At 40.3% G+C, this 25719-nt stretch overlaps 1 protein-coding gene across 2 annotated transcripts; it reads left to right on the forward strand.

Moving 5' to 3' along the window:
* Positions 1–62: 62 nt before the first annotated feature.
* Positions 63–24682, forward strand: C6H5orf22 (chromosome 6 C5orf22 homolog). 2 transcript variants are annotated; one of them, XM_003274905.4, is made up of 9 exons: positions 63–264; positions 2059–2204; positions 3517–3666; positions 6345–6774; positions 9032–9094; positions 9352–9473; positions 13694–13760; positions 19355–19494; positions 23529–24682. In XM_003274905.4, exons 1-9 carry the CDS (start codon positions 184–186, stop codon positions 23656–23658), a joined length of 1329 nt encoding a protein of 442 aa, XP_003274953.1. In that variant the 5' UTR covers positions 63–183; the 3' UTR covers positions 23659–24682. The 2 variants fall into 2 exon arrangements, with proteins under 2 accessions (XP_003274953.1, XP_030669803.1); XM_030813943.1 differs by lacking the exons at positions 19355–19494; positions 23529–24682 and adding an exon at positions 17525–17662.
* The last annotated feature ends 1037 nt before the right edge of the window (positions 24683–25719 follow it).

Below are 25719 nucleotides of genomic sequence, written 5' to 3' on the forward strand. Positions count from 1 at the left end.
ACCAATCGTCAGCAAAAGACCCTTTGGAGCCCGCGCCCCCTCCTCCTGCGTCCTCCAATCCGAAAACGCAACCGGGTGAGGGAGCGCTTCCGCCCGGAGAGAGCTGGCCGGGTTGAGGCGCCGGCTTTCCCGGCACTTCTCCGGCTGCCACCGCTTTGCTGCAAAGCTGACGGGCGCAAAAACATGAGTGACTCCGCGGGAGGGCGCGCTGGTCTCCGGCGTTACCCCAAGCTCCCAGTGTGGGTGGTGGAGGATCATCAGGAGGTGAGCGGACGGCAGCCAGGCTCTGGGGCAGAATCAGCGGAAGCCCTGACGCTCAGAGGGCCAAGCAGACGGCGCAACCTTAGCATCGGAGGCCAGAGAGTTAACCAGAGTTAAACTGCCCGATTCCGTTGCTGTGGAGAGGACCCCAAAACAGCTAACTAGGAAGAATGAGAACTGACATTTATGGGCGCTTCCTACGAGTCGGGGCAACTTATTTACCTCGGTTTGCCCCCAGAACCAAACAACTGGTGGCGTCGGGATTCGAAACCGGACAGTCTGGCGGCAGAGCCCTGTGTCCTTAACCTGCAGTTAACTCTGACTTCCAGGTGTCTCCTGGAATCGCCACCACAGCCCTGCTGTTTAGATGGGAGGCTTTCTGTTTGGAACGTGGGCTCTGATCTGAAATGGGGACCGTAATCGTAGGACTCACAGGGCTGTTAGGAGTGTTATTGTGTGCATATTGTGTTTAAAAATCTTTTTTTTTCTTTTTTGAGACGGTGTCTCTCTCTGTTGCCCAGACTGGAGTGCAGTGGCGCGATCTCGGCTCACTGCAACCTCCGCCTCCTGGGCTCGAGTGATTCTCCTGCCTCAGCCTCCTGAGTAGCTGGGACCACAGGGACACATCACCGTGCCCAGCTAATTTTTGTATTTTTAGTAGAGACGTGGCTTCGCCATGTCAGCCAGGATGGTCTGAACGTCTGACCTCACGTGATCGGCCCCCGCCGGCCTCCCAAAGTGCTGGGATTACAGGCGTGAGCTACTGCGCACGGCCCATATTGTGTAAAAAAAAAAATTATATATTTTAACACGGTGCCCTGCATAGAGATAAACACTAAAAGGGGTTTCCATGTTTATGGCCGTGCTGATTTACAGTAGCTAAATTGGTGTCTTAATCTAAAATTTTCCAAGTCAACAAAGGAGGCCCATGGATCTAATAAATATGTTGTAAAGTAGCATCAGTAGGCTTGGGATGGGAGGAGGTTCTCTGGATGTTAAAAAAAGAAGAGGGATTTACTGATGGTGACAGTTAATAGGAGAGGAAGATAGGTTTCTCAGGACCTGGATATAGTGTCTATGACCTTCAGAGAATGAGAAAGCCTAGGTGAGACGGTGCTTTCAAATTAGGTATTAAACCTAGAATTAGAGATGTAAGAGGAGAAATCCTTTACAGACCACTTAACCCAACCCCACCATTCTAAGGGTACCAAAAAGACCCGAACCAGCCTGGACAGCAGAGCGAAATCCCATCTCTACAAAAATAGAAGTGAAAAAATTAGCTGGGCGTAGTGGTGCGTGCCTGTAATCCCAGCTACTCAGGAGACTGAGGTGGGAGGATCACGTGAACCCAGGAGTCCAAGACTGCAGTGAGCCATGATCACACCACTGCTCTCCAGGCTGGGCAACTGAGCAAGACCCTGTCCCTTTTTAAAGGAAAAAAAAAAAGTACTTTGAGACCTAGGGTAACTTGAACACCTAGTTAATATTAGAACAGGCATTAAGCAGTAGTTCGTTCCTGAGCCCCCGTCCTGGTCTGTTTCCCCACATGACCTATTGAGTTTGAGGGGGCAGCAGGAAGGCAGCTGGAGGTGCAGGTTGGAAGTTCTGAGGACAAAGTAATGCTTGAGATTATCATCTGCACCATCTACAATAAACAAATTTTATGTTTTTCCACTTTACAGCAACATAGTATGCTTTCGGTTATGTGCATTATTTAGCATTGTTTTTCAGTCTGCAGTTGAGTGTGTGCTCATGGTTTCAGTGTTAATTCTTATTGTGTGCCTGTGTCTTTTACAGGTTCTACCCTTTATATACCGGGCCATAGGCTCAAAGCATCTTCCTGCCAGTAATATAAGTTTTTTACATTTCGACTCACATCCAGACCTCCTTATTCCTGTGAATATGCCAGCAGACACCGTGTTTGATAAGGAAACACTCTTTGGGTAATACGTGATTTTATTCGTGGTCTTTTGTGTTTGAAGTACAATTTGCAGTAGATAATAAGCAATTATAGGAAATAGACTTTGCTAAACTCATGGGTTTGGGGGTTTTTTGTTTGTCTTTTTGCCTTTTGCATTTTATTTAGAACAAGTGTTGACAACTTTCTTAAAGAGCCAGATTAGTAAATATTTTAGGTTTGCTGGCCATATGGTCTCTGTTGCAACTATTAATCTTTGCCTTTGTAGTGTGAAAGCAATCACAGGCACTGTGTAAACAAATGACAGCAGCTGTGTTCCAATAAAACTTTATTTACAAGCTGGGCATGGTGGATGAGCCTGTAGTCCCAGCTACTCAGGAGGCTAAGGTGGGAAGATCACTTGAGGCCAGCGGTTCCAGGCTGTGATCAAAGCCTGTGGATAGCCACTGCACTCCAGACTGGGCAGCATAACCAGACCCCATCTCTTAAAAGAAACAAACCAAAAAAACTTTGTTGACAAAAACAGCCTGGCCAATGTTTAATCCTTTTAATATTTGCCTTTATAGAGACCATTGGATTCTCATGTCTATTTCTGCATTTAGTCCATTGCCATATGTTGTTTTGGTTGAAATATATGATGAAAATTCAGGCTTTCACAGACATGTAATTGGAAAAGGAAAGAGTATTTTGATAGCCTTTTCAGATAATTGTGAATATTCTTTGATAGTGCACCAAAACTTGAAAAGTAGTAGTTTATTAAAACTTATTTGAAATGTAGAATTCAGCAATTCAGTATCAAGTGTGAATAACCATAGTTTATTGATCACTCCTTTCAAGATAAACGGTGTTCACCTTGAAGTTCAATCACAACAAGTGCTTTTCCTTGAGACAACTGTTATGCTTCAAACTATGTAGCAGGAGAGCTTTCTGTGCATTTCTCATTTTATCACACATAATATTTAAAAATGTATACTCAGGATGGAAATTTAATAAAATCAAGATGTTCTCGAATGAAACTTTTATATTATGTATTTTGGCATTGGTTGGTAATGAAGAATATAGTAACTGCTAACAGTTTGGTGCTGCTGAATGTTGGAACATCAACCCACCAGTGCCTTTGCACCATCTTTGCAAATGTCAATAAATGAAAACAGGAAATAATACCTTAGTATTTTCATGAAAATAGTTTTGTAATAGTGATGTCCTTGAAAAAGTCTCAGGAACCACTCTAGGGACCACACTTTGAGACCTGTGGTCTTAAAATGTTGTGGATAAAATTGCACTTGGGGAAAAAAAAAATTAAAAGTTTTAATGTTGTCTCTATGTTTCTTTTCCAGAGAATTAAGTATTGAAAATTGGATTATGCCTGCAGTTTATGCTGGCCATTTTTCACATGTAATATGGTTTCATCCCACATGGGCTCAGCAAATCAGAGAGGGCAGACATCACTTTTTAGTAGGCAAAGACACTTCTACCACAACAATCAGGTAATTTCCTCATATTTGTGAATATGGAAGTGATTGAATGTTTCTATGTTATTTTGGATTCCTATAATAACTTCATAAGTCTCTGCACACAGATAGGGTCAGATTAAGCCTCAGCTTCTCCAAAGAGTTCTCAAAACACGAAGAACAAACTTTTAAGTCTGTTGATATTCCTCACGTACCATTTATATTTAGTTGTTAGTCAAATTAGATTTTGAATGTGATCATTATCCTCTGGAATTTGGGCTTCATCGGTGATTAACTTCTTAAGCCATTGAAGTATCTTATAGATTTATATATTCAGTAGTACATTTTACTGTTTCCTGTCAATATAACTGTTGTCTGCTGAATTTGCCGCAGTGGCTCACGCCTGTAATCCCAGCACTTTGGGAGGCCAAGGCGGGCGGATCATGAGGTCAAGAGATCGAGACCATCGTGGCTAACATGGTGAAACCCCGTCTCTACTGAAAATACAAAAACAAATTAGCCGGGCTTGGTGGCAGGCGCCTGTAGTCCCAGCTACTCAGGAGGCTGAGGCGGGAAAATGGCGTGAACCCAGGAGATGGAGCTTGTGGGGAGCTGAGATCGTGCCACTGTACTCCAGCCTGGGCAGCAGGAGTACAGTTTTGAGACTCTGTCTCAAAAACAAAACAAAAAACAAACAAACAAAAAAACAATAATTAGGCCGGGCGCGGTGGCTCAAGCCTGTAATCCCAGCACTTTGGGAGGCCGAGGCGGGTGGATCACGAGGTCAGGAGATCAAGATCATCCTGGCTAACACAGTGAAACCCTGTCTCTACTAAAAAATACAAAAAAATTAGCCAGGCGTGGTAGTGGGCGCCTGTAGTCCCAGCTACTCTGGAGGCTGAGGCAGGAGAATGGCGTGAACCTGGGAGGCGGAGCTTGCAGTGAGCCGAGATCATGCCACTGCACTCCAGCCTGGGCAACAGAGCGAGACTCCATCTCAAAAAAAAAAAAAAAACAATAATTAGCAGTGAAAGGGCAAAATTATCTCACTTTGATTTTTTTATAAATCCAACTGCTGAATAAGTAGATTTGGGGCTTTAATTTTCTTTATAATATAATTAGTTTCAGATAAGTACTTAATCTAAAGTAAATTACAGTATCCTCTGACGTGAGATAAATGTGCAACTGTTTTTATTGTATAAGCTATTTAACAATGTTTTGTGTATCTTGTGATACTATAATACTTTTAGAAATATCAGTATGTTCTTGACTTTAAAATTCTCTTGTGATGGGATAAATATTTTAAGCAGTATAGCCATAACTTTCTAGAACCTTAGGGATAATGGAGTGAAATGGTAATAGTTGAAAATCAGATAGTCTTCCTCATTGAAAATGATACTTTATTTCTAATTTATTCTTAATGATACAATTAACTTTTGTAGTATACATTCTTATCATTTGCACAAATAGCTTTGTTGTGATATATGAAAATTGTATTTCAGATATAACTCAAAAGAAATAATTAAGACTCAGCATATAAATATTGTACATACTACTGGTATATGTGAAATAGTAGTAGGGTTTTTATTGAGTACTTCAGTGAGTAGGCCTGATTTAACCCATAAAATCAAATAATTTTCAGCAATCTGACACAGACATCTGAAACTCCATGTGTGGTTAACAATTTTGGAAGATTTTGATTCATGACTTTGGTTAATCCTGCAAGTAAAAATGTATGGAAAAGACACATATACATGTTGGTGTGCAGTTTAACAAATACTTGTATGTTTGTATGACAGGAACACGGGAAAACTGCTGTTATTAAAAAGAATATTAATTTAGGTTGGGGGATACAGCCTCATCTTAGGGTTGTACAGTTTTAATAAGCTTGGACATTAGTTTTACTATGTCATTAATCTATTTCTGGAAAATAGCTTTTACAGTTTATAGCTGTGTATGCTGGGAGAGGTCAAGTGGGAAATAAATATTAACCATGATTTTAGGTGGGTAAGGCATGCCTCTAGAGGAAGTATTTGGCTTCACTGTTTGAAGTATTTACCAAGTCACTTTTCATATTGAAAATACTATGGTTATATAAAAATTAACAAAGCTCTAAAATATGTCAGGGGGAGTTTCTATTAAGAGAATTTATTTCCAGTTGAAATTTTTCCCTTCCATGATTTTTTGGATAAAGATTCAGCTGGTATGAGAGAGAACAAAGGAACACTGGTTTAAACAAGAGAGTTTATTCTTATGGTAGAATTCACTGTACACAGTCCAGGCCTATGTGGCAGCTCTAGAGTTTGGGGAACTCTAGTTCCTTCTACCTTTTTGCACCACCGTCTCTAGAATATTAACCTTGTCCTTATAGTCCAAGGTGACTTGCCACCTCTGTGTTCATATGCCAGTCAGCAGGGAACAGGAGAGCAAAGCTCTGTATGCTTTTCTTCCATTCACAACCACTGGCCTGAATTTAATCACATGGCCACACCAGGCTGCAAGGCAGACTGAAATGTAGTCTTTATGTGGAGCAGCTGTGTGTCCAGCTAAGAATTTGAGGAATGCTATTTCTACAGAAGAACAGGAAGTATAAATACTAGAGACTGCTCTCAGTTTTTGTCAAATAGATCTGTTCTTATATTTCTGCCATGCCATAGTGAAATGTCAACTGATTTGCCCATTCTTCTTAAAAATCGTTTTTTCCTCTGATTCAGGGTTACAGGTACAGATCATTACTTCCTAAGTGATGGTCTGTATGTACCTGAAGACCAGCTAGAGAACCAAAAACCTTTACAATTGGATGTAATTATGGTAAAACCTTATAAACTCTGTAACAATCAAGAAGAAAATAATGCAGTGTCTTCTGCTAAGAAACCAAAGCTAGCCCTGGAAGATTCGGAAAACACTGCTTCTACTAACTGTGACTCTTCTTCAGAAGGACTGGAAAAGGACACAGCAACACAGAGAAGTGACCAGACTTGCCTAGAACCATCATGTTCATGTTCTTCTGAAAATCAGGAATGCCAGACTGCTGCCAGCACTGGGGAAATTCTGGAAATTTTGAAGAAAGGGAAGGCATTTGTTTTAGATATTGACTTGGACTTTTTTTCAGTCAAGAATCCCTTCAAAGAAATGTTCACTCAGGTAAATACTGTATTTTTAACACATAGATCTTGAGAATTGTATGGCTTTCCTCTAGATGAGGAACCAGCGAACTCTTTAAACAGCCAGCTAGCAATTATTTTAGGCTTTGGGGTTCACATTCTCTACTAATACCCTTTTCTGCTGTTCTCTAAACTTTTTAAAGTTGTATATACCATTCTTAACTTGAGGGCGATACACAAACAGGCTATAGGCTGTGGATTGCCAACTCCTGCTCTAGATAGTATTCATTATTTTGCATTTATTAATTGGGGTAATGTATACATGGGTGATGGATAAAAATTAAATCATACAGTACAGGTATATACAGTCAGCCCTCTGTATCCATGGGTTCTATATCCCTGGATTTAACCAGCCACAGATAGGAAATATTCAGAAAAAATAAAAAACAACTAGAAATAACAATACAAGAGTAAAAAATAATACAAATAAAAAACAATACAGTATTAGCAACTATTTACATAGGATTTACACTGTATTAGATACCACAAGTAATTTAGAGATGACTTAAAGTATATGAGAGGGTATGCATAGGTTATATGCAAATACTACACTATTTTATGTGAGGGACTTGAGCATCCACAGATTTTGGTATCCACAGGAGGTCCCAGAACCAATCCCCCACGGATACCAAGGGACAATGTACATTGAAAAACAGCACTCTCTTATCCCCATTCCCTCAGTTCTTTGCTTCAGAAACAAATACTGTGGTCAGTTTCTTGTGTATCTTTCCAGCGATATTCTATATATAAATTCTGTGTAACAGATTATTCCTTAAACAGTGGTGTGCCTGATTACTCACCTAAATATTTGTAATAAATATTTGTAATGAAAGTTTCTAGAAGGTTACATAAGAAATTCAGTGGCAGTTATTCCTTTTAGAGTGCTATCAGGAAACCTGGGAACACAGGGATTTTTATAGCTTAAATACCCTTTGGTACAATGGACTTTTTAAAAAGCATATATTACACTTTATTATTTAGTAGCAATTTTTTAAATATCGTTAGGAAAGACAGATGTTCATCTTTTTTTTTTTAAGAGCATGTTCAGGCTGGGCATGGTGGCTCATGCGTATAATCCCAGCACTTTGGGAGGCCAAAGCAGGAGGACCACTTGAGCCAAGGAGTTTGAGAACAGCGTAGGCAACGTAGCAAGACCCCATCTCTATTAAAAAAAAAAATTTTTTTTAAATCTAGCCAGGCATAGTGGCATGTGCCTGTGGTCCAACTACTCAGGAGGCTGAGATGGGAGGATCACTTGAGCCTGGGAGGTCAAGGCTGCAGTGAGTCGTGATCGCACCCCTGCACTCCAGCCTGGGTGACAGAGCAAGACCCCATCTCATAAAAAAGAAGCATGTTCAAAAGTTAGGGGAGTTAAGTTCTGTTGTTACCTCTACTGCTTATTAGCTATATGATCTTAGGAAAATTACTTAACCTTTCTGACCCATAGTTTCTTCAAGTATCGAATCAGAATAATAATCATACCCAACTCAGGATTGTTATAATGAATAAAGCACTGAAGATATGCCACAACATTGTGCTTAATGAATTTTAGCTCTTGGATATAACCTCTTCCTGAGAATACTCCTAAATAGGATTACTGGGGCCAGGTGTACCCAGCTATATAATGGATCCATGTAGCTGTGCTAAACAAGGGGAAACATTATCCTACAAAGTTTGTATAGCAAGCCTCTTTCTCCCCTTGTGTGGTGCCTCCTGACCGAGGTTCTATGTCTTTGACATTCTACCTCCAGTATTGCCTTTGTACTTCAGAGTTCTCTTCTGTTGTCAGAGAAATGGCTGCAAAGTGAACATAGGGAGTTCTTTGTTGTTGTTATTAAAGATATGTATATTTCCTGTAAACAGCTAAGTCCTGTAAACAGCTAGGACATGCCATTTATATGGCGGAATATTATTTAAAATATTTTCATCTCGTGACCCATTAGCCACCAAGTATACTTCCTTAGGTAATTTTTACATAGTATTGCCATGCCCAGCTGGATAGAGTTGCCTTGAAGAAGTGATATTTACAATAAAACAAAATTTTACAATATTTACAATAAAATTATTACAATAAAAATCTAAAGTATACATTTTGCCTGATTCTCCCATACATACCTTTAAATAATTATCTAAGATGTTCTTGTATCACAAGGAAGGTTGTCTCTTCCTTAAAGCATATCATTAAAAAAATTTAACTTTTTTTTTCTGGTATGTGGATTTTTTGTTTTGTTTTCCAGGAAGAGTACAAAATCTTACAAGAGCTGTACCAATTTAAGAAACCTGGCACCAACCTAACAGAGGTATCCTCCATTTGTTTCTTTGGGGTTTTATTCATTTATCATGTAACTAATAATATCTTGCAAATTACCACAGTGATCTCAAAGACTGCTCAAAGTGTGTGTGTGTGTGTGTGTGTGTGTGTGTGTATTGGCAAAGCCCATGGTTAGTACTTGAAAATTATGTTTTAACTAATAGAGCCAAGTTTTTTTTGTAATAGGATGTTGCTTGTTTTTTGAAAGAATAACTATATAATCTCAGCTTTTCAATGTATTTAAAGGAAGATTTGGTAGATATTGTTGATACTCGAATTCATCAATTAGAGGATTTAGAAGCCACTTTCGCTGATTTGTGTGATGGTGATGATGAAGAAACAGTACAGAGATGGGCTTCAAACCCTGGGTAAGACTCTCAAACATTTTTTTCCCCCAACTCTACCAACTTTCAGTCCTAGATATGTTCCTAAATTTGCAAGATACATTGCTTTTAAAAAATTAGTATTCAGCTACTTGAGACGCTGAGGCAGGAGAGGATCACTTAAGGCCAGGAGTTCCAGACCAGCCTGGGTAATGTAACAAGACCCTGTCTCTGAAAAAAAGTTTTTTAATTAGCCAGATATGGTGGCACCTACCGGTAGCCACTACAGCCCCTGCTCCCAGCTACTTGGGAGGCCGAAGTGGGAGGATTGCTTGGGCCAAGGAGTTTGAGGCTGCAGTGAGCTGTGATCATGCCACTGCACTCTACCCTGGGTGACAGAGACTTGTCTCAAAAAAGAAAGAAAGAAAAAAGAATTAGTATTAAACTTCAACACATTTACTAACAATAGTAGACATTATTGAGTGTTTTCTGTGTACCCTTTATCAAAGATTTTTCCTTGCCTTATCTCATGTACTCCTTACAACAGTCTTACAGTTTTATTATTATTATGTCAATTTTATAGATGAGGAAACCAAGGTTAAGTAAATTGCCCCAAGTCACATAGTAAGTGAGCATGTTTTTAGTCTTTGTATAGTAGCTGCCCCTAAATATGAGATATTGTACAAGGTCTTAAAGAGAATTAAAGATGAGTAGTACATAGGCATTCCCTGTTCTAAGTAGAATAAGAAAAAAAATACTAACCTAACAACAGAAAAGTAAATTACTTGACAAGTAAATTACAATGCAAAAACTTGGTTGCGCGTGGTGGCTCACCCCTGTAATCCCAGCACTTTGGGAGGCTGAGGCGGGCGGATCACGAGGTCAGGAGATGGAGACCATCCTGGCCAACAAGGAGAAACCCAGTCTCTACTAAAAATTAAAAAAAAATAAAAAAAAAAATTAGCCGCGCATGGTGGCAGGCGCCTGTAGTCCCAGCTACTCAGGAGACTGAGGCAGGAGAATGGCGTGAATCCGGGAGGCAGAGCTTGCAGTGAGCCGAGATTGCGTCACTGCACTCCAGCATGTGGAGACTGGAAAAACAATTGGAAAACTTAGCTTCTTTTAAGGAAAACCCAAATACAAGTGGAAGAGTATTTTCAATCTCTTGACGTGAAGGAGCAGTATTTGAAGGCTAGATTCTCCATCAGGTCATTTATTTAACTGACTGTTCATATTACCTTGAAAGAATGGAGAGAGAAGTTCTTTCTGAGTGAAAGCCTTTGGTATTGAAGCTGGAGTGAAAGAATATTGACATAAATATTACAGTGATTTTTCTCTAAAATAATTCTTAAGTCATGTAATCTCAAACAGCCAGAAAACTAAAATAAAACCATCAGACAAACTTTTTGTCCCCATGAGCATAGGAAAACCAGAACTAGCTTATTTTAAAACTAATCTCCTACAAACTGTCATATTATTCTCTCTGGTGTAAACAAAAGAAAATCAGTTGTAAGGTAGCAAGATAAAACGGGAAATTAGAATCAACAGTACTTTAGGCCAGAACATGAACAGCCATTAAGATTTGTCATGTTTTGGTTATTAAAAATAATTCAGCAGATCTCTAGAAGAATATGGAAGAAGCTGAAACAGTGGTTGCCTCTGGGGAGAGGAATTCTATGGCTAAATGATGAAGTATATGAGTGAGAAATTATTTCTTTTGCTATGCGCATGTATTATCTATTCAAAATACTCATTGTAATTTTTACTTAAAATATTCAAAAATATCCCTAAAATGTAAACATCATAAAGCTTTAATTATTGACACTAACAAAGCAGTGATGTGGAAGAATAATTCACAGTAATATTAATCACATCAATAAGTATTGATTAGGCACTTTAACATCAGTTAATGGCCAGGCATGGTGGCTCACCTCTGTAATCTGAACACTTTGGGAGGCCAAGGTGGGCAGATCGCCTGAGCTCAGGAGTTCGAGACCAGCCTGGGTGACACGGTGAAATCCTGTCTCTACAAAAAAATACAAAAAATTAGCCAGGCATGGTGGCATGTGCCTGCGGCCCCAGCTACTTGGGAGGCTGAGGTGGGAGGATCACTTGAGCCTGGGAGGTCAAGTCTGCAGTGAGCTGAGATTGCACCACTGCACTCCAGCCTGGGTGACAGAGGGAGACCCTGTCTCAAAAAAAGAAAGAAAAAAAATCAGTTAATGCTTTTTCCTCTTCCGTATAGGGTTCTAAAATGATTCCCTGTTTTTTGAAATGATAGAAGAGGGATATAGAAAAATAAGTCACAGGACAGGAGTCTTCCTAGAAATTCTGGAAAATACCTATTATTTTGTTATTTCATGAAGTCTCAAGCTAAGTTTAAAACTTAAACAGCAACAACAAAATAGGCCTGGAAACCTTGGAATCCTAAGTCCAGCCCACAGACTTCCACTGAAACCCACTCTGCCTACTGAGCATGCCCAGTTAGCTCCTCATCGCCAGCAGAGAGTTCTATCACAGACTTGAAGGTATGATGAGACTGCAACAGTAGTGAGTTTAGACTGTGCTTGGTATTGAAGGGAGAAAAAATAGCATAAAGGAAAAGTAGATGACACTGAAAGAAAAGTCTCCCCAAACTAACCATGACCCTAAAGAGCCAGACCCTCGGCATGGAGGCTTCACTATGTCTAGGGAAGTGAGGTGGGTGGTTAGGGTCCAGAATCCTAGAAAATGTCATTCATTAAAAGGAAAAAGTAACAGGACAAGTGAGCAAGCAGGCAGGCCTCCATGCCTCCTTTTTTCTTTTTTTACTCCCAGCAAATTAGTGAATATTTGTGGAGGAGGAATTAAAACACTAGAAGTATTAGCCAATCAGAGCTTCCAAAAGGTCCACCTAAACTTAATACCTTAAAAGCATCAATGTGGCCGAGCGCGATGGCTCACGCCTGTAATCCCAGCACTTTGGGAGGCCAAGGCGGGCGGATCATGAGGTCAGGAGATCGAAACCATCCTGGGTAACACGGTGAAACCCCGTCTCTACTAAAAAATACAAAAAATTAGCCGGGTGTGGTGGCGGGCACCTGTAGTCCCAGCTACTTGGGAGGCTGAGGCAGGAGAATGGTGTGAACCTGGAAAGCGGAGCTTGCAGTGAGCCGAGATCGTGCCACTGCACTCCAGCCTGGGCAACAGAGTGAGACTCTGTCTCAAAAAAAAAAAAAAATGCATCAATGTTATATCAGATGATGTAGGATTTTTCCGATTATAATTGTATTTACTGGCTAGGCCTGGGTTTACACCTGTAAAATCCCAACACTTGGGAGGCTAAGGTGGAAGGATTACTTGAGGCCAAGAGTTTAAGACCAGTCTGGGCAACGTAGCAAGACCCTATCTCTACAAAAAGATTTTAAAATTAGTTGGGTGTGGTGGTGTTCACTTATTGTCCCAGCTACTCAGGAGGCTGAAGTGGGAGATTGCTTAAGCCCAGGAGTTCGAGGCCGCAGTGAGCCATGATCACACCACTGCCATGTAGCCTGGGTAGTAGCGAGATCCTGTCTCAATAGTAATAATAATTGTATATACAAATAAACATGTCCTTAATTTTTTTTTTTTTTTAGCTTTCAGGAAACAGCCTTTTTTTTATCACAGCATGCTAAAGACACTTAGTTTTCTTGCTAATCAAAATAATCTTTTTTTTTTTGAGACAGTTTCACTCTGGTCACCCCGGCTGGAGTGCAATGGTGTGGCCTCAGCTCACTGCAACCTCCGCCTCCCGGGTTCAAGCAATTCTCCTGCCTCAGCCTCCCGAATAGCTGGTATTACAGGCATGCACCATCACACCTGGCTAATTTTGTACTTTTAGTAGAGACAGGGTTTCACCACGTTGGCCAGGCTGGTCTCGAACTCCTGACTTCAAGTGATCTGCCCACCTCGGCCTCCCAAAGTGCTGGGATTATAGGTGTGAGCCACCGCACCTGGCCTCAAAATAATTTTTAAAGTCAGTAGAACTTCCCATTTTTGAAGAAGAAATCTCATTTTCTTGAATGTTCACTTTTAGTCTTTAACACAATCTGTAATCTTTTGGGTAAGAAATCAGGAAACATTTATTTCTTAATATTTTAAGATATTTGAACAGCTTTATCTTTTATTTCCCAAGTGCCATATGAAGCATGTTATTATGGTAAATGTTAGTATAATGTATCATTGGCTATTGTCATTTTAGTTGTGGTAGTTGTGATGTTTAATTGAGTGGGATGGCTTTTTTCCAGAATGGAATCACTAGTTCCCCTTGTACAGAGTTTGAAAAAACGGATGGAAGTACCAGACTATGAAATGGTAAATATTTTATATTAACGTGTAAAATTGACCCTTTGTAAAGACAATTTTCTGGGTAGAAGAATTTGCTTTTTGTTAAAGTGGTTCATTTTTGTTTGTGTTCCTGTGAAGTCTGAAACAATTATTAAGAAAAGAAATGAGTGAAAAAAATACATACATTGAAACAGAATACTATTTTCCTGGAAAAGCCTTCCAGGAAAAACATTTTTTTCTCAATTTTACGTATGAAGCAAAAGTCCTGTGTATTTTTTTAAATTTGTCTGTGGTTAGATCTCTCTTCACCAGACAAAAGAAAAGCACACAATTTCTAAAATGGTCCACTTTTTATTGACGAGTATTTATACTCCCTTCCTCCTTCCTTCTTTTCCTCCCTATTTAAAAACTTTTCCGTTTGTAAAAACCACAAGACAAAAAAGAGAGAGCTGTGACTAGCACATTTTAAATGTGTTAGCTGTTTGTCAACAGGGATCTGAATGCTATGGCGAAAGATACTTTTAGTCATAATTTATTTGTATATCATTTTGCAGTCTTTGAAGCATATATTTTCCCATTTGACCTGGTACTTGAGATGAGAAAGCTATAGCTTAAAATGTTCAAATGACTTTTCTCAGATTTGATGCCAGGGCTAAGACTTCCAAGTCTCCTTCCTCTTAGTGTGGTCTTTCTCTTACTTCAGTAAGCTGGGTTTGCATATTTTATTTACTTATGGAATACAGTCAGACCACTGTGTTTGACTAAAGTTGAAGTATTGATTTAAGTATTTTTTGAATTTATAAGAATTTGCTGGTATTCTTTAAATAAGAGATGTCTATTTTCACACTGCTGATAAAGACATACCCAAGACTGGGCAATTTACAAAAGAGATTTAATGGACTTACAGTTCCATATAACTGGGGAGGCCTCACAGTCATGGCAGAAGGTGAAAGGCATGTCTCACATGGTGGCAGACAAGAGAAGAGAGAGCTTGTGCAGGGATACTCCCGTTTTTAAAACAGTGAGATCTTGTGAGACTCATTCACTATCATGAGAACAGCACAGGAAAGACCCACCCCCACAATTCAATCACCTCCCATCAGGTTCCTCCCACAACATGTGGGAATTGTAGGGGGTACAATTCAAGATGAGATTTGGATGGGGACACAGCCAAACCATATCATTCCGCCCTTGGCCCCTCCCAAATCTCCTGTCCTCGAATTTCAAAACCAATCCTGCCTTCCCAACAGTCCCTCAAAGCCTTAACTCATTTCAGCATTAACTCAAAAGTCCACAGTCCAACATCTCATCTGAGACAAGGCAAGTCCCTTCCACCTATGAGCCTGTAAAATCAAAAGCAAGTTAGTTACTTCCTAGATACAATGGGTGTACAAGAATTGGGTAAATACAGCCATTCCAAATGGGAGGAATTGGCCCAAAGGGGCAATGCAAGTCTGAAGTCCATCGGGGCAGTCAAATCTTAAAGCTCCAAAATGATCGTCTTTGACTCCATGTCTCACATCCAGGTCATGCTGATGCAAGAGGTGAGTTCGCATTGTCTTGGGCAGTTCCGCCCCTGTGGCTTTGCAGGATACAACCTCCCTCCTGGCTGCTTTCATGAGCTGGTGTTGAGTGTCTGCAGCTTTTCCAGGCACACGGTACAAGCTGTTAGTGGATCTACCATTCTGGGATCTGGAGGACAGACAGTGGCCCTCTTCTCACAATTCCACTAGGCAGTGCCCCTAGGGACTCTCGGTGGGATCCGACCCCACATTTCCCTTCCACACTGCCCTAGCAGGGGTTCTCCATGAGGGCCCTGCCCCTGCAGCAAACTTCTGCCTGGGCATGCAGGTGTTTCCATACATCTTCTGAAATCTGGGCAGAGGTTCCCAAACCTCAATTCCTGACTTCTGTGCACTCGCAGGCTTGATCAACACGACACGGAAGCTGCCAAGGCCATCCTCTGAAACCACAGCCCAAGCTCTGTGTTGGCCCCTTTTAGCCATGGCTGGAGCAGCTGAGACACAGGACACCAAGTCCCTAGGCTGTACACAGCACTGGGACCCTGGGCCCTGCCCATGAAACAATTTTTTCCTCCTAAACCTTCAGGCCTGTGATGGGAGGGGCCACCACAAAGGTCTCTGACATGCCCTGGATACATTTTCCCTATTGTCTTAGGGATTAACATTTGGCTCCTCGTTACTTATGCAAATTTCTGTAGCCAGCTTGAATTTCTTCTCAAAAAATGGAATTTTCTTTTCTTTAACATTGTCAGGCTGCAAATTTTCCAAACTTTTATGTCCTGTTTCCCTCTTAAAGCTGAATGCCTTGGCCAGGCACAGTGGTTCACGCCTGTAATCCCAGCACTTTGGGAGGCCAAGGCTGGCAGATCACTTGAGGCCAGGAGTTCAAGACCAACCTGGCCAACATGTCGAAACCCCGTCTCTACTAAAAATACAAAACTTAGCTGGGTGTGGCAGTGCACACCTGTAATCCTAGCTACTCAGGAGGATAAGGCAGAGAATCGCTTGAACCTGAGAGGCAAAGGCTGCAATGAGCCGAGATGGTACCACTGCACTCCAGCTTGGGTGACAGAGCGAGACTCCATTTCAAAAAAAAAAAAAAAATGGATGCCTTTAACAGCACCCAAGTCACCTCTTGAATGCTTTGCTGCTTGGCAATTTCTTCCACCAGATACACTAAATCATCTCTCAACTTCAAAGTTCCACACATCTCTAAGGCAGGGGCAAAATGCCATCAGTCTCTTTGCTAAAATATAACAAGAGTCACCTTTGTTCCAGTTCCCAGCAAGTTCTTCATCTCCATCTGAGACTACCTCGGCCTGGATTTCATTGTCCATGTCATTATCAGCATTTTGGTCCAAGCCATTCAACAAGTCTCTAGGAAGTTCCAAACTGTCCAACATTTCCCTGCCTTCTTCTGAGCCCTCCAAACTGTTCCAACCTCTGCCAGTTCCAAAGTTGCTTCCACATTTTCAGGTATCTTTTCAACAGTGCCCCACTCTACTGGTACCAATTTACTGTATTAGTCTGTTTTCATGCAGCTGATAAAGACATACCCGAGACTGGGCAATTTATAAAAGAAAGAGATTTAATGGACTTAATGTTCCACATGGCTGGAGAGGCCTCACAATCATGGCAGAAGGTGAAAGGCACATCTCACATGGCAGCAGACAAGAAGAGAGACCTTGTGCAGGGAAACTTGTGTTTTTAAAACCATCAGATCTCCAGCCAGGCATGGTGGCTCACATCTGTAATCCCAGCATTTTGGGAGGCCGAAGCGAGCAGATCACCTTTGGTCGGGAGTTCGAGACCAGCCTGACCAGCATGGAGAAACCCCATCTCTATGAAAAACACAAAATTAGCTGGGTGTGGTGGCGCATCCCTGTAATCCCAGCTACTCGGGAGGCTGAGGCAAGAGAATCGCTTGAACCCAGGAGGTGGAGTTTGTGGTGAGCCAAGATCATGCCATTGTACTCCAGCATGGGCAAAAAGAGTGAAACTCTGTCTCAAAAACAATAAATAAAACCATCAGATCTCCTGATACTCATTCACTATCATGAGAAAAGTGCAGGAAAGACCCACCCCTACAATCACCTCCCACCAGGTTTCTCCCATGACACGTGGAAATTGTGGGAATTACAATTCAAGGTGAGATTTGGGTGGAGATGCAGCCAAACCATATAATGAGCAAAGCAATAGAATATTTTGGTGAAACCTAAGCAAATCCAAGACTTACACTTTTTTGTTTAACTTTTTTTTTTTTTCCAGGAGTATACATTCAAATTGCCCTAAATAAACACTTCCAAGACTTACACTTTTTAAAAATGGTAATTAAGAAGATCGTTATAAGATACTTAAGGTTTGAAAATGTTTTCAGGCCAGGAGCAGTGGCTCATACCTGTAATCCCAGCACTTTCGGAGGCCAAGGCAGGTAAATCGCTTGAGCCCAGGAATTTGAGACCAGCCTGGGCAACGTGGCAAAACCCCGTCTCTACAAAAAATACAAAAATTAGCCAGGTGTGGTGGCGCATGCCTGTAGTCCCAGCTACTTGAGAGGCTGAGGCAGGAGGATCGCTTGAGCCTAGGTGGTTACAATGAGTTGAGATCGTGCCATTGGACTCCAGCCTGGGCAACAGAGTGAGACTTTGTGTCAAATTTAGAAAGAGAAAGAAAATGCTTTGAGTTCATACAATATTTATCAAGTATGTCTGCAGGCAGGTCTGCTTTAATCATTACACTGCATCTGGGTTTTTTCGTTGGGTGGGTTTGATGTTTTTTTGGGGAGCAGAGAATGGCTAGGGCTCAGTCACAGATGATGTAATCCATTATGATGTGCCTACAGCTGCAGAGATAGAACACTAAATAGTTTTATCATTTTGGCAAAATGAACATCCAGAATTCATCCTTTTATCACACTGACTGATCATTGCCAGTTAAATTGTTGATGTGTATCCAAAGCCTCCAATAAAATAGTTGATTAGTGTGTGTTTTCATACCTTGCACTTGTGTACTCTAGGCAAAACTATGACATAGTTAAGTTCTAGTTTTCAAAACATTAAAGTTAAGGTTGCAGAATGGTAGCATGTGAGCCACTTCTAACTTTCAGGCAAGTTTAGTTTAGTGCTAAGACTAGAACATTATTCCATTCAAATTTAAAACACATGTAGCTAGCAGTAGCTTATGGTTATACATAAAGGATACACAAGAAAACAGTTTGGTTAAATAAGGTAGGATAAATATTTTCTCTTGTATCCTCTCAAAGCTTTGAATGTAGTACTAGGTGCATATATTAATATTTAAAAAGTAAGTAAAATAATGTGTTAAAAATGAGATAAGAATATGTACAACTTTTTTTTTTTTTTGAGATGGAGTTTCGCTCTTGTTGCCCAGGCTGAAGTGCAGTGGCACAATCTTGGCTCACTGTAACCTCTGCCTCCCGGGTTCAAGTGATTCTCGTGCCTTAGCAGGAGAAGCTGGGATTATAGGCATGTGCCACCACGCCCGGCTAATTTTGTATTTTTAGTAGAGACGGGTTTTCTCCATGTTGGTCAGGCTGGTCTCAAACTCCTGACCTCAGGTGATCCGCCTGCCTCAGCCTCCCAAAGTGCTGGTATTACAGGCATGAGCTACCACGCCTGGCCTCAACTTTTTAGAATCTAGATGAAATGGATAATTTGATAGAAAATGTGAATTACCAAAATTGACCCAAGACCAATAATCATAAAATAAAGAAGTAGCTAAAGACTTATTCTAAAAAGAGGCATCTGGCCCAGACAGGTGTATAGGCGAGTTCTACCAACACTTCAGAGAGCAAATAACTTTTATGACATAGAAACTGTTAGGGAAAAAATAATCCCAATGCATAAAAATATTAAAAATTAAAAGTTTTTTATATTTAAGGTGTTGGATATCCCAGTTACCCTGATTTGATCTTTATATGCTATTATGAATGTATTAAATTATCACATATACCCTGAAAATATGTACATCTTTTATGTATCAATGAAAGTAAAGATTTGTCAATAAGGCCATTAATGATTAAAGAAGCTTATAAAAACAACTGTCATACAGTGTAATTTTTAATTGTCTTATTTTCAGGTTCACCAGGCTGGTTTAACCTGCGATTATTCAGAACTTCCTCACCATATCAGCACAGAACAAGAAATAGAGTATCTTATTCAATCTGTGCATTATTTACTGAAAAATTTACCAAATCCTACTCTTGTGACAATTGCAAGGTAAGTGTGTTCAGCAGAATAATGGCAAATCAGAGATGTGCACATCCTAATCTCTGGAACCTGTGAATATGTTACATTATATGGCAAAAGGAAATTCGCAGTGTGATTAACTTAAGGATTTTGAGATGAGGACATTATCCTGGATTCACCAAGTGGGCCCAATGTAATCACAAGGGTCCTTAGAAGAGAAAGGCAGGAGGGTCAGAATCAGAGAGAGTGATTCGAAAATTCTACACTGTGGGCTTTGAAGGCGGAGACCACAAGCTAAGGAACACAGGCACCCTTTAGAAGCTAGAAAAGGCCAGGGGACAGATTATCCCTGGGATCTTACAAAAAGAATGCAGCCCTGTCAGCACCTTTATTTTAGGACTTCTGACCTCCAAAACTATATAATAAATTAGTGTTGCTTTAAGCTACTAAGTTTGTGGTAATTTTTTATAGCAGCAGTAGGAAACTAATACAATCTCTGTAGGTAAATATAATGATTACTAATAAAATAATACAAATTTTTTTTTACCTACTCAGCGCAAAATTTAGATGTTGTATTTTCTCTTCCCTGTTTTTCTTTTTTTTTTTTTTTTTTTTTTGAGATGGAGTTTCGCTCTTGTTGCCCAGGTTGGAGTGCAATGGCGCAATCTCAGCTCACTGCAACCTCTGCCTCCCAGGTTCAAGCAGTTATCCTGCCTCAGTCTCCAGAGTAGCTGGGATTACCAGGATGTGCCACCACGCCTGGCTAATTTTGTATTTTTCATTGAGACGGGGTTTCTCCATGTTGGTCAGGCTGGTCTCGAACTCCCGACCTCAGATGATCTGCTCGCCTCGGCCCCCACTGTGCCTGGCCCTTTCTGTTCCCTGTTAGCGATGACATGCAAACAATGTAGTTATTGTTATCTTGTCTTTGAGGTTGGTAATATTCAGATGAACACAAGAATTCTCATTTCTGTGTCCTACCAATTATTTGGCTGCTGCCATGTTTTAAATTTGAATATAATTGCTGAATAGTTATAACAATTTAATAATGCTTTCCTGTGTTAATTTTTGGGCTGGTTTTGTATGGAAGTATGAGATTCTAAAATAAGTACTTTAAGTACTCAGGCTAATAATATGTAATTCATGACAAACATTTTGTAACATCCTTTTATCATTCTGAAACCTCATATAATGTAACCTACCTATATATAATTTAAATATATAGATAATATTCATAATTACATAGATAATATACATTATATATAGGTAATGTAACCTACTATATACATAATACCTATACACATAGGAAGAATTAAAGTAATTGATAATAAAATATATTAAAATGCCAAACTAGACTCACATATTTAAGAGATGCAGTTAAAAATATACTGTAGCAGTTACACTATGTGATGTAAATGTAGCAGTTACAAATGCAAACAGATACCGTGCGTTGACCAGATGCCATGAACAGCACTGCCATAATGACATTTTTTCAGTCATTGAACAGCCTCTTCATAAGGATCTGCAGTTAAAGTCTAGTCTTTCCCCAACTGACAGAGTGTTGCATTCCTGGAAAATTTAGTTCATATTTAATGCATTTTTTAAAAATACTTTTATATATAAACAAGTGTTCAGTTCTAGGCTGTATTAGTCTGTTTTCACGCTGCTGATAAAGACATACCTGAGACTGGGCAATGTACAAAAGAAAGAGGTTTAATTGGACTTACAGTTCCACGTGGCTGGGGAAGCCTCACAATCATGGTGGAAGACAAGGAGGAGCAAGTCATGTCTTACATGGATGGCAGCAGGCAAAGAGAGAATGAGAAGCAAGCAAAAGAGGTTCTCCTTATAAAACCCTCAGATCTCATGAGACTTATTCACTACCACAAGAACAGTATGGGGGAAACCACTGCCATGATTCAATTAGCTCCCACCAGGTCCCTCCCACTGCAATGGGAATTAATGGAAGATACAATTCAAGATGAGATTTGGGTGGGGACACAGCCAAACTATATCATAGTCTCAAAAAAATAAAAATCACTTTTTCACTTACATGAGTACTCAGTAGACTTTGAAAATATTCAAGACACAGGATAGCTATTCATATTGCAGGATGATCCTGCCTGTTGCAAGCCCTGTAGCAGCCCAGCCCTCTTATCCCAGTCCCCTAAATGTCAATAGCATCCCCTATTCATTGTGTCAATCAAAAATGTACTAAGAGATTTTCAAAACACCCTCATGGGAGTAGCTCCCATCAAGAACGACTCTAATAGTGTTTAAAGAAGTCAAAAATTGGCGAGGTGCAGTGGCCTCACACCTGTAATCCTGGCATTTTGGGAGTTGGAGGTGGGTGGATCACTTGAGCTCAGGAGTTTGAGACCAGCCTGGGCAACATGGCAAAACCCTGTCTCTACAAAAAAACAAAAAAAATTAGCCTAGGCATGATGGCATGTGCCTATAGTCCCAGCTACTTGTGGAGCTGAGGCTGCAGTCAGCCAAGATCACACCACTGCACTCCAGCCTGAGTGACAAAATGAGACCCTGTCTCAAAAAAAAAAAGTCAAAAATCTTTCCAAAAGTATTGCAGTACCCTTTATTTGTTAAGACTTATAAATTGAGTTTTTACATATGACAATTTAAAGTAGGTCTTGCTGAGCATAGTGGCTTACACCTGTAACCCCAGCACTTTGGGATGCCAACGTGGGTGGATTGCTTGAGCCCAGGAGGTTGAGGCTGCAATCAGCCATGATCATGCCACTGAACAACAAAGGAAGCTCTTGTCTCAAAAAATAAAAGTAGGCTTTTGTCCATATGTATATGTTACTATTTAATAAAGTTTCTCAAGCTAGACATGGTGGCTCACCCCTATAATCCCAGCATTTTGGGAGGCCAAGGTGGGCGGATCACCTGAGTTCAGGAGTTCAAGACCAGCCTGGCTAACATGGTGAAACCCCGTCTCTACTAAAAATATATAAATTAGCCAGGCATGGTGGCAGGCACCTATAATCCCAGCTACTCAGGAGGCTGAGGCAGAAGAATCGCTTGAACCCAGAAGGCGGAGATTGCAGTGAGCCGAGATTGTGCCACTGCACTCCAGCCTGGGCAACAGAGTGAGACTCTGTCTCAAAAAAAAATAAAAAATAAAGTTTCTCTTTATTATTTATTGTGTCTTAAATTTTCACATCGAGCCACAAAAATAACCTGGTCACTAGAGCATAAAATGAGTTTATCAGTGGTCTTATAGATTATCTCTTTAGGTTTGAAATACTTGTACTAAGGAGTAGGCCAGATAACTAATTCCAGTTCCTTCTATAAAGATTTCTGTGCTGCTCTTCTCACTCTGTCCTCTAGAAGGCTTTATTAACCCTTATCCAGAACCAGGAGACACTGGTTAATCCAGTTGTAACTGGCAGCAGCATTGTAACTGCCCAGTGCAACTCAGGTTGCAGTTGGTAAGTTCTGGAAAGACTCCCAAAATACAGATATCTGCCCCAACCTACTCTGCTCTTTTCTGCTTCCTACTGCCTAGGAAAGTAAATCCAACACCAGCACATCGCCACATTTCATTTTGGACCAAGCCATGGATCCTTTATAATTTTGTAGTTAACAAATCATTTTTAGAAATAGAATCCTTTTATCAGTTGGAAAACCTCGACCCTCATCATTTCTAGCCCTAGCACACACATAATAAAAGATGTCCCATCGCTAAGATAATAAGCCCCTGTATTCCCAAACAACATCTCCCTTTCAGGCAAACAGTGGTCTAGCAATCAAGCACTAAGGCGCACACCGCATGTCACCTTGCCCAGGTTAATCTCTTTCAGATTTCTTTAAAGGGATAGTAATTGTGCCTATTTCATACAGTTGCTGTGAAAATTAAAGAACATAATTTACGTAAGGTGCCTAACATGAGGTAAACCTTTACTAGCTTTCAATTGATATTAATCCAAAATTCAGCACACCTTAATTTCTGTTTTACATTGAAATCAACACATGCAGCTTTTCCTCACAGTATGATTTTATCCTATGTGTAGTTTTCTTCTTTCTCTTTCTTTTGGTTCTAGGTCAAGTCTGGATGATTACTGTCCTTCTGACCAAGTTGACACTATTCAAGAAAAGGTCCTCAATATGCTACGTGCCCTCTATGGAAATCTAGACCTCCAAGTGTATGCAGCAGAATCTCCTCCATCCTGAAACAAACAAAACATTAGGCTCCTGTTGTATCTTGGTTTAGTAACAGCCCTTTAATTAACTTATTTGTAAATGAGTCTTCCAGAGAACACTGTTTTTATATTAACTTTCAGTTGAAATCTTTCAGATATTTTGAATCGCTAAACAACTATTGTCAGTTGCGGAATGATGGTAAATTTTTTGGCATCAAGTCTAATAACCCCAGCTAATAGAACTGTTGTTTATCTGTCTTCCTTAAGTATTTTTTAGGGTTTTTTTTTTTTTTTCACTTTTCCCCCAGGTCTATTGGACTGTATGAGATTCATTCATACTTCATTTATTCATTCAACTAATATTTATTGAACACTTAACATGTACCAGACATTATTAAGTGCTGGGTATATGGTAATGAATGGAATAGACAAGGCCCCTGCCCTTTTAGGGGAGACAGATGAGAAGTAAATTATGGGTTATGAGAAATGTTACGAAGGAAAGGACAACAGACCTGTCTTAGTACTTAGAGTACCATGGCCTTATAGGAAAGTAATATTCTCTTTTTTTTTTTTTAATTTTATAAAAATAGAGGTGGGGTCTCACCATGTTACCCAGGCTGGTCTCAAACTCCTGGGCACAAGCAATCCACCTGCCTTCGCCTCCCGAAGTGCTGGGATTACAGGTGTGAGTCACTGCCCCAGCCAGAAACTAACATTCTCAAAAGCTACTACCGAAAAAAACCCACAAATTTGCCAATCCATGAAAGTATCGTAGGAAGTCTACCTTTCCAAGGAATTTGGCATTGTGGCCCTGCTCTTGCCAAATGCTCTCCAGCATTGTTGGTATCAAGGTGGTCTGGTTGAGTAAACTTGACCAAACAAAAATTAACTGTTCTTTGCTTTTCTGTTTTTGTTTTACCGATCAAAAAAGCCCTTCAGGGTCTTTTGTGCCTCCAGGCGGTCGTTGTAAATATCAATAATATAGTACCTAAGTGCAACTTTATTGGCAAGTCTGGATTGATACTTTTTTCAGATAAACCAGCTTTTTATGTAAATAGTAAGGGAAAAAGTTAAATCTTTAATTCTGACCTGCCGTAAATACCCAAAGATATAAACTGTCTTCCACCACCCCCACCCCATAACTAGGACATCCTTCCTGAGTCTTAATCATGAAACTTGATTTTCTCAATTGGCCAGTGTTCTGATCTTTTTCTTTTTTCTTTTTTTTTGTTTTTTTTTGAGACAGAGTCTTGCTCTGTCGCCCAGGCTGGAGTACAGTGGCGCAATCTCGGCTCACTGCGAGCTCCGCCTCCCAGGTTCACGCCATTCTCCTGCCTCAGCCTCCTGAGTAGCTGGGACTACAGGCGCCCGCCACCATGCCCAGCTAATTTTTTGTATTTTTGGTAGAGACGGGGTTTCACCGTGTTAGCTAGGATGGTTCTCGATCTCCTGACCTCGTGATCCGCCCGCCTTGGCCTCCCAAAGTGCTGGGATTACAGGCGTGAGCCACTGCGCCCGGCCTTGTTCTGATCTTTAGTATCTCTTTAGTTCAGTAATTTTTACCTACCTACTTGATTTATTTTCCTTTAAAAGGTGAAATGACATTTAAAGAAAAACAAACACCCATCATTCCTCAGTCCCAACACAGCAGTTCTTTTCACTCTTGCATGTAACTTTCAGGCCTTACCCACATGTGTCCCTACAGAGTTGCATGTAGCTAAAATTATAGTGTGCTGCCTAACTTTGTGCTAATAACCAAGGACACACATTATCATTGCCTCTCAGTGGATGGCACCTGACCCCATTTTTCCAAGGATTCTATTTTCCAGTGAATTTTTGTCACCGAGTTAATTTCCCAAGTCTGATAGCATGAACGCTTATTTGTGTTGTGAAAAGCAGGTCAGCCTGACTCAGCTCTCCATTTTCATAGAACAATGTGTGCCGGAATAGGTTTATTTTCTTGGTAAAATCAGAATTGTAGAATTGTGCTATTTTTAATTTTTAAAATTTTTGGTTAGAGCTTACAGACATTACTTTTATGATTATTTTGCATGCTAAGTAAGTTAAAGGGTATGTTTTGAACTGTAGCACT

Source organism: Nomascus leucogenys, chromosome 6 (assembly GCF_006542625.1).
Source record: "Nomascus leucogenys isolate Asia chromosome 6, Asia_NLE_v1, whole genome shotgun sequence".
Classification (NCBI taxonomy): Eukaryota; Metazoa; Chordata; class Mammalia; order Primates; family Hylobatidae; genus Nomascus; species Nomascus leucogenys.

Coding starts and splice junctions, on each gene's coding strand:
- C6H5orf22 (XM_003274905.4), top strand. CDS start 184: ATGAGTGACTCCGCGGGAGGGCGCGCTGGTCTCCGGCGTTACCCCAAG. Junction 9,095..9,351: donor CTGGCACCAACCTAACAGAG/GTATCCTCCATT, acceptor ATGTATTTAAAG/GAAGATTTGGTAGATATTGT. Junction 9,474..13,693: donor AGATGGGCTTCAAACCCTGG/GTAAGACTCTCA, acceptor GCTTTTTTCCAG/AATGGAATCACTAGTTCCCC.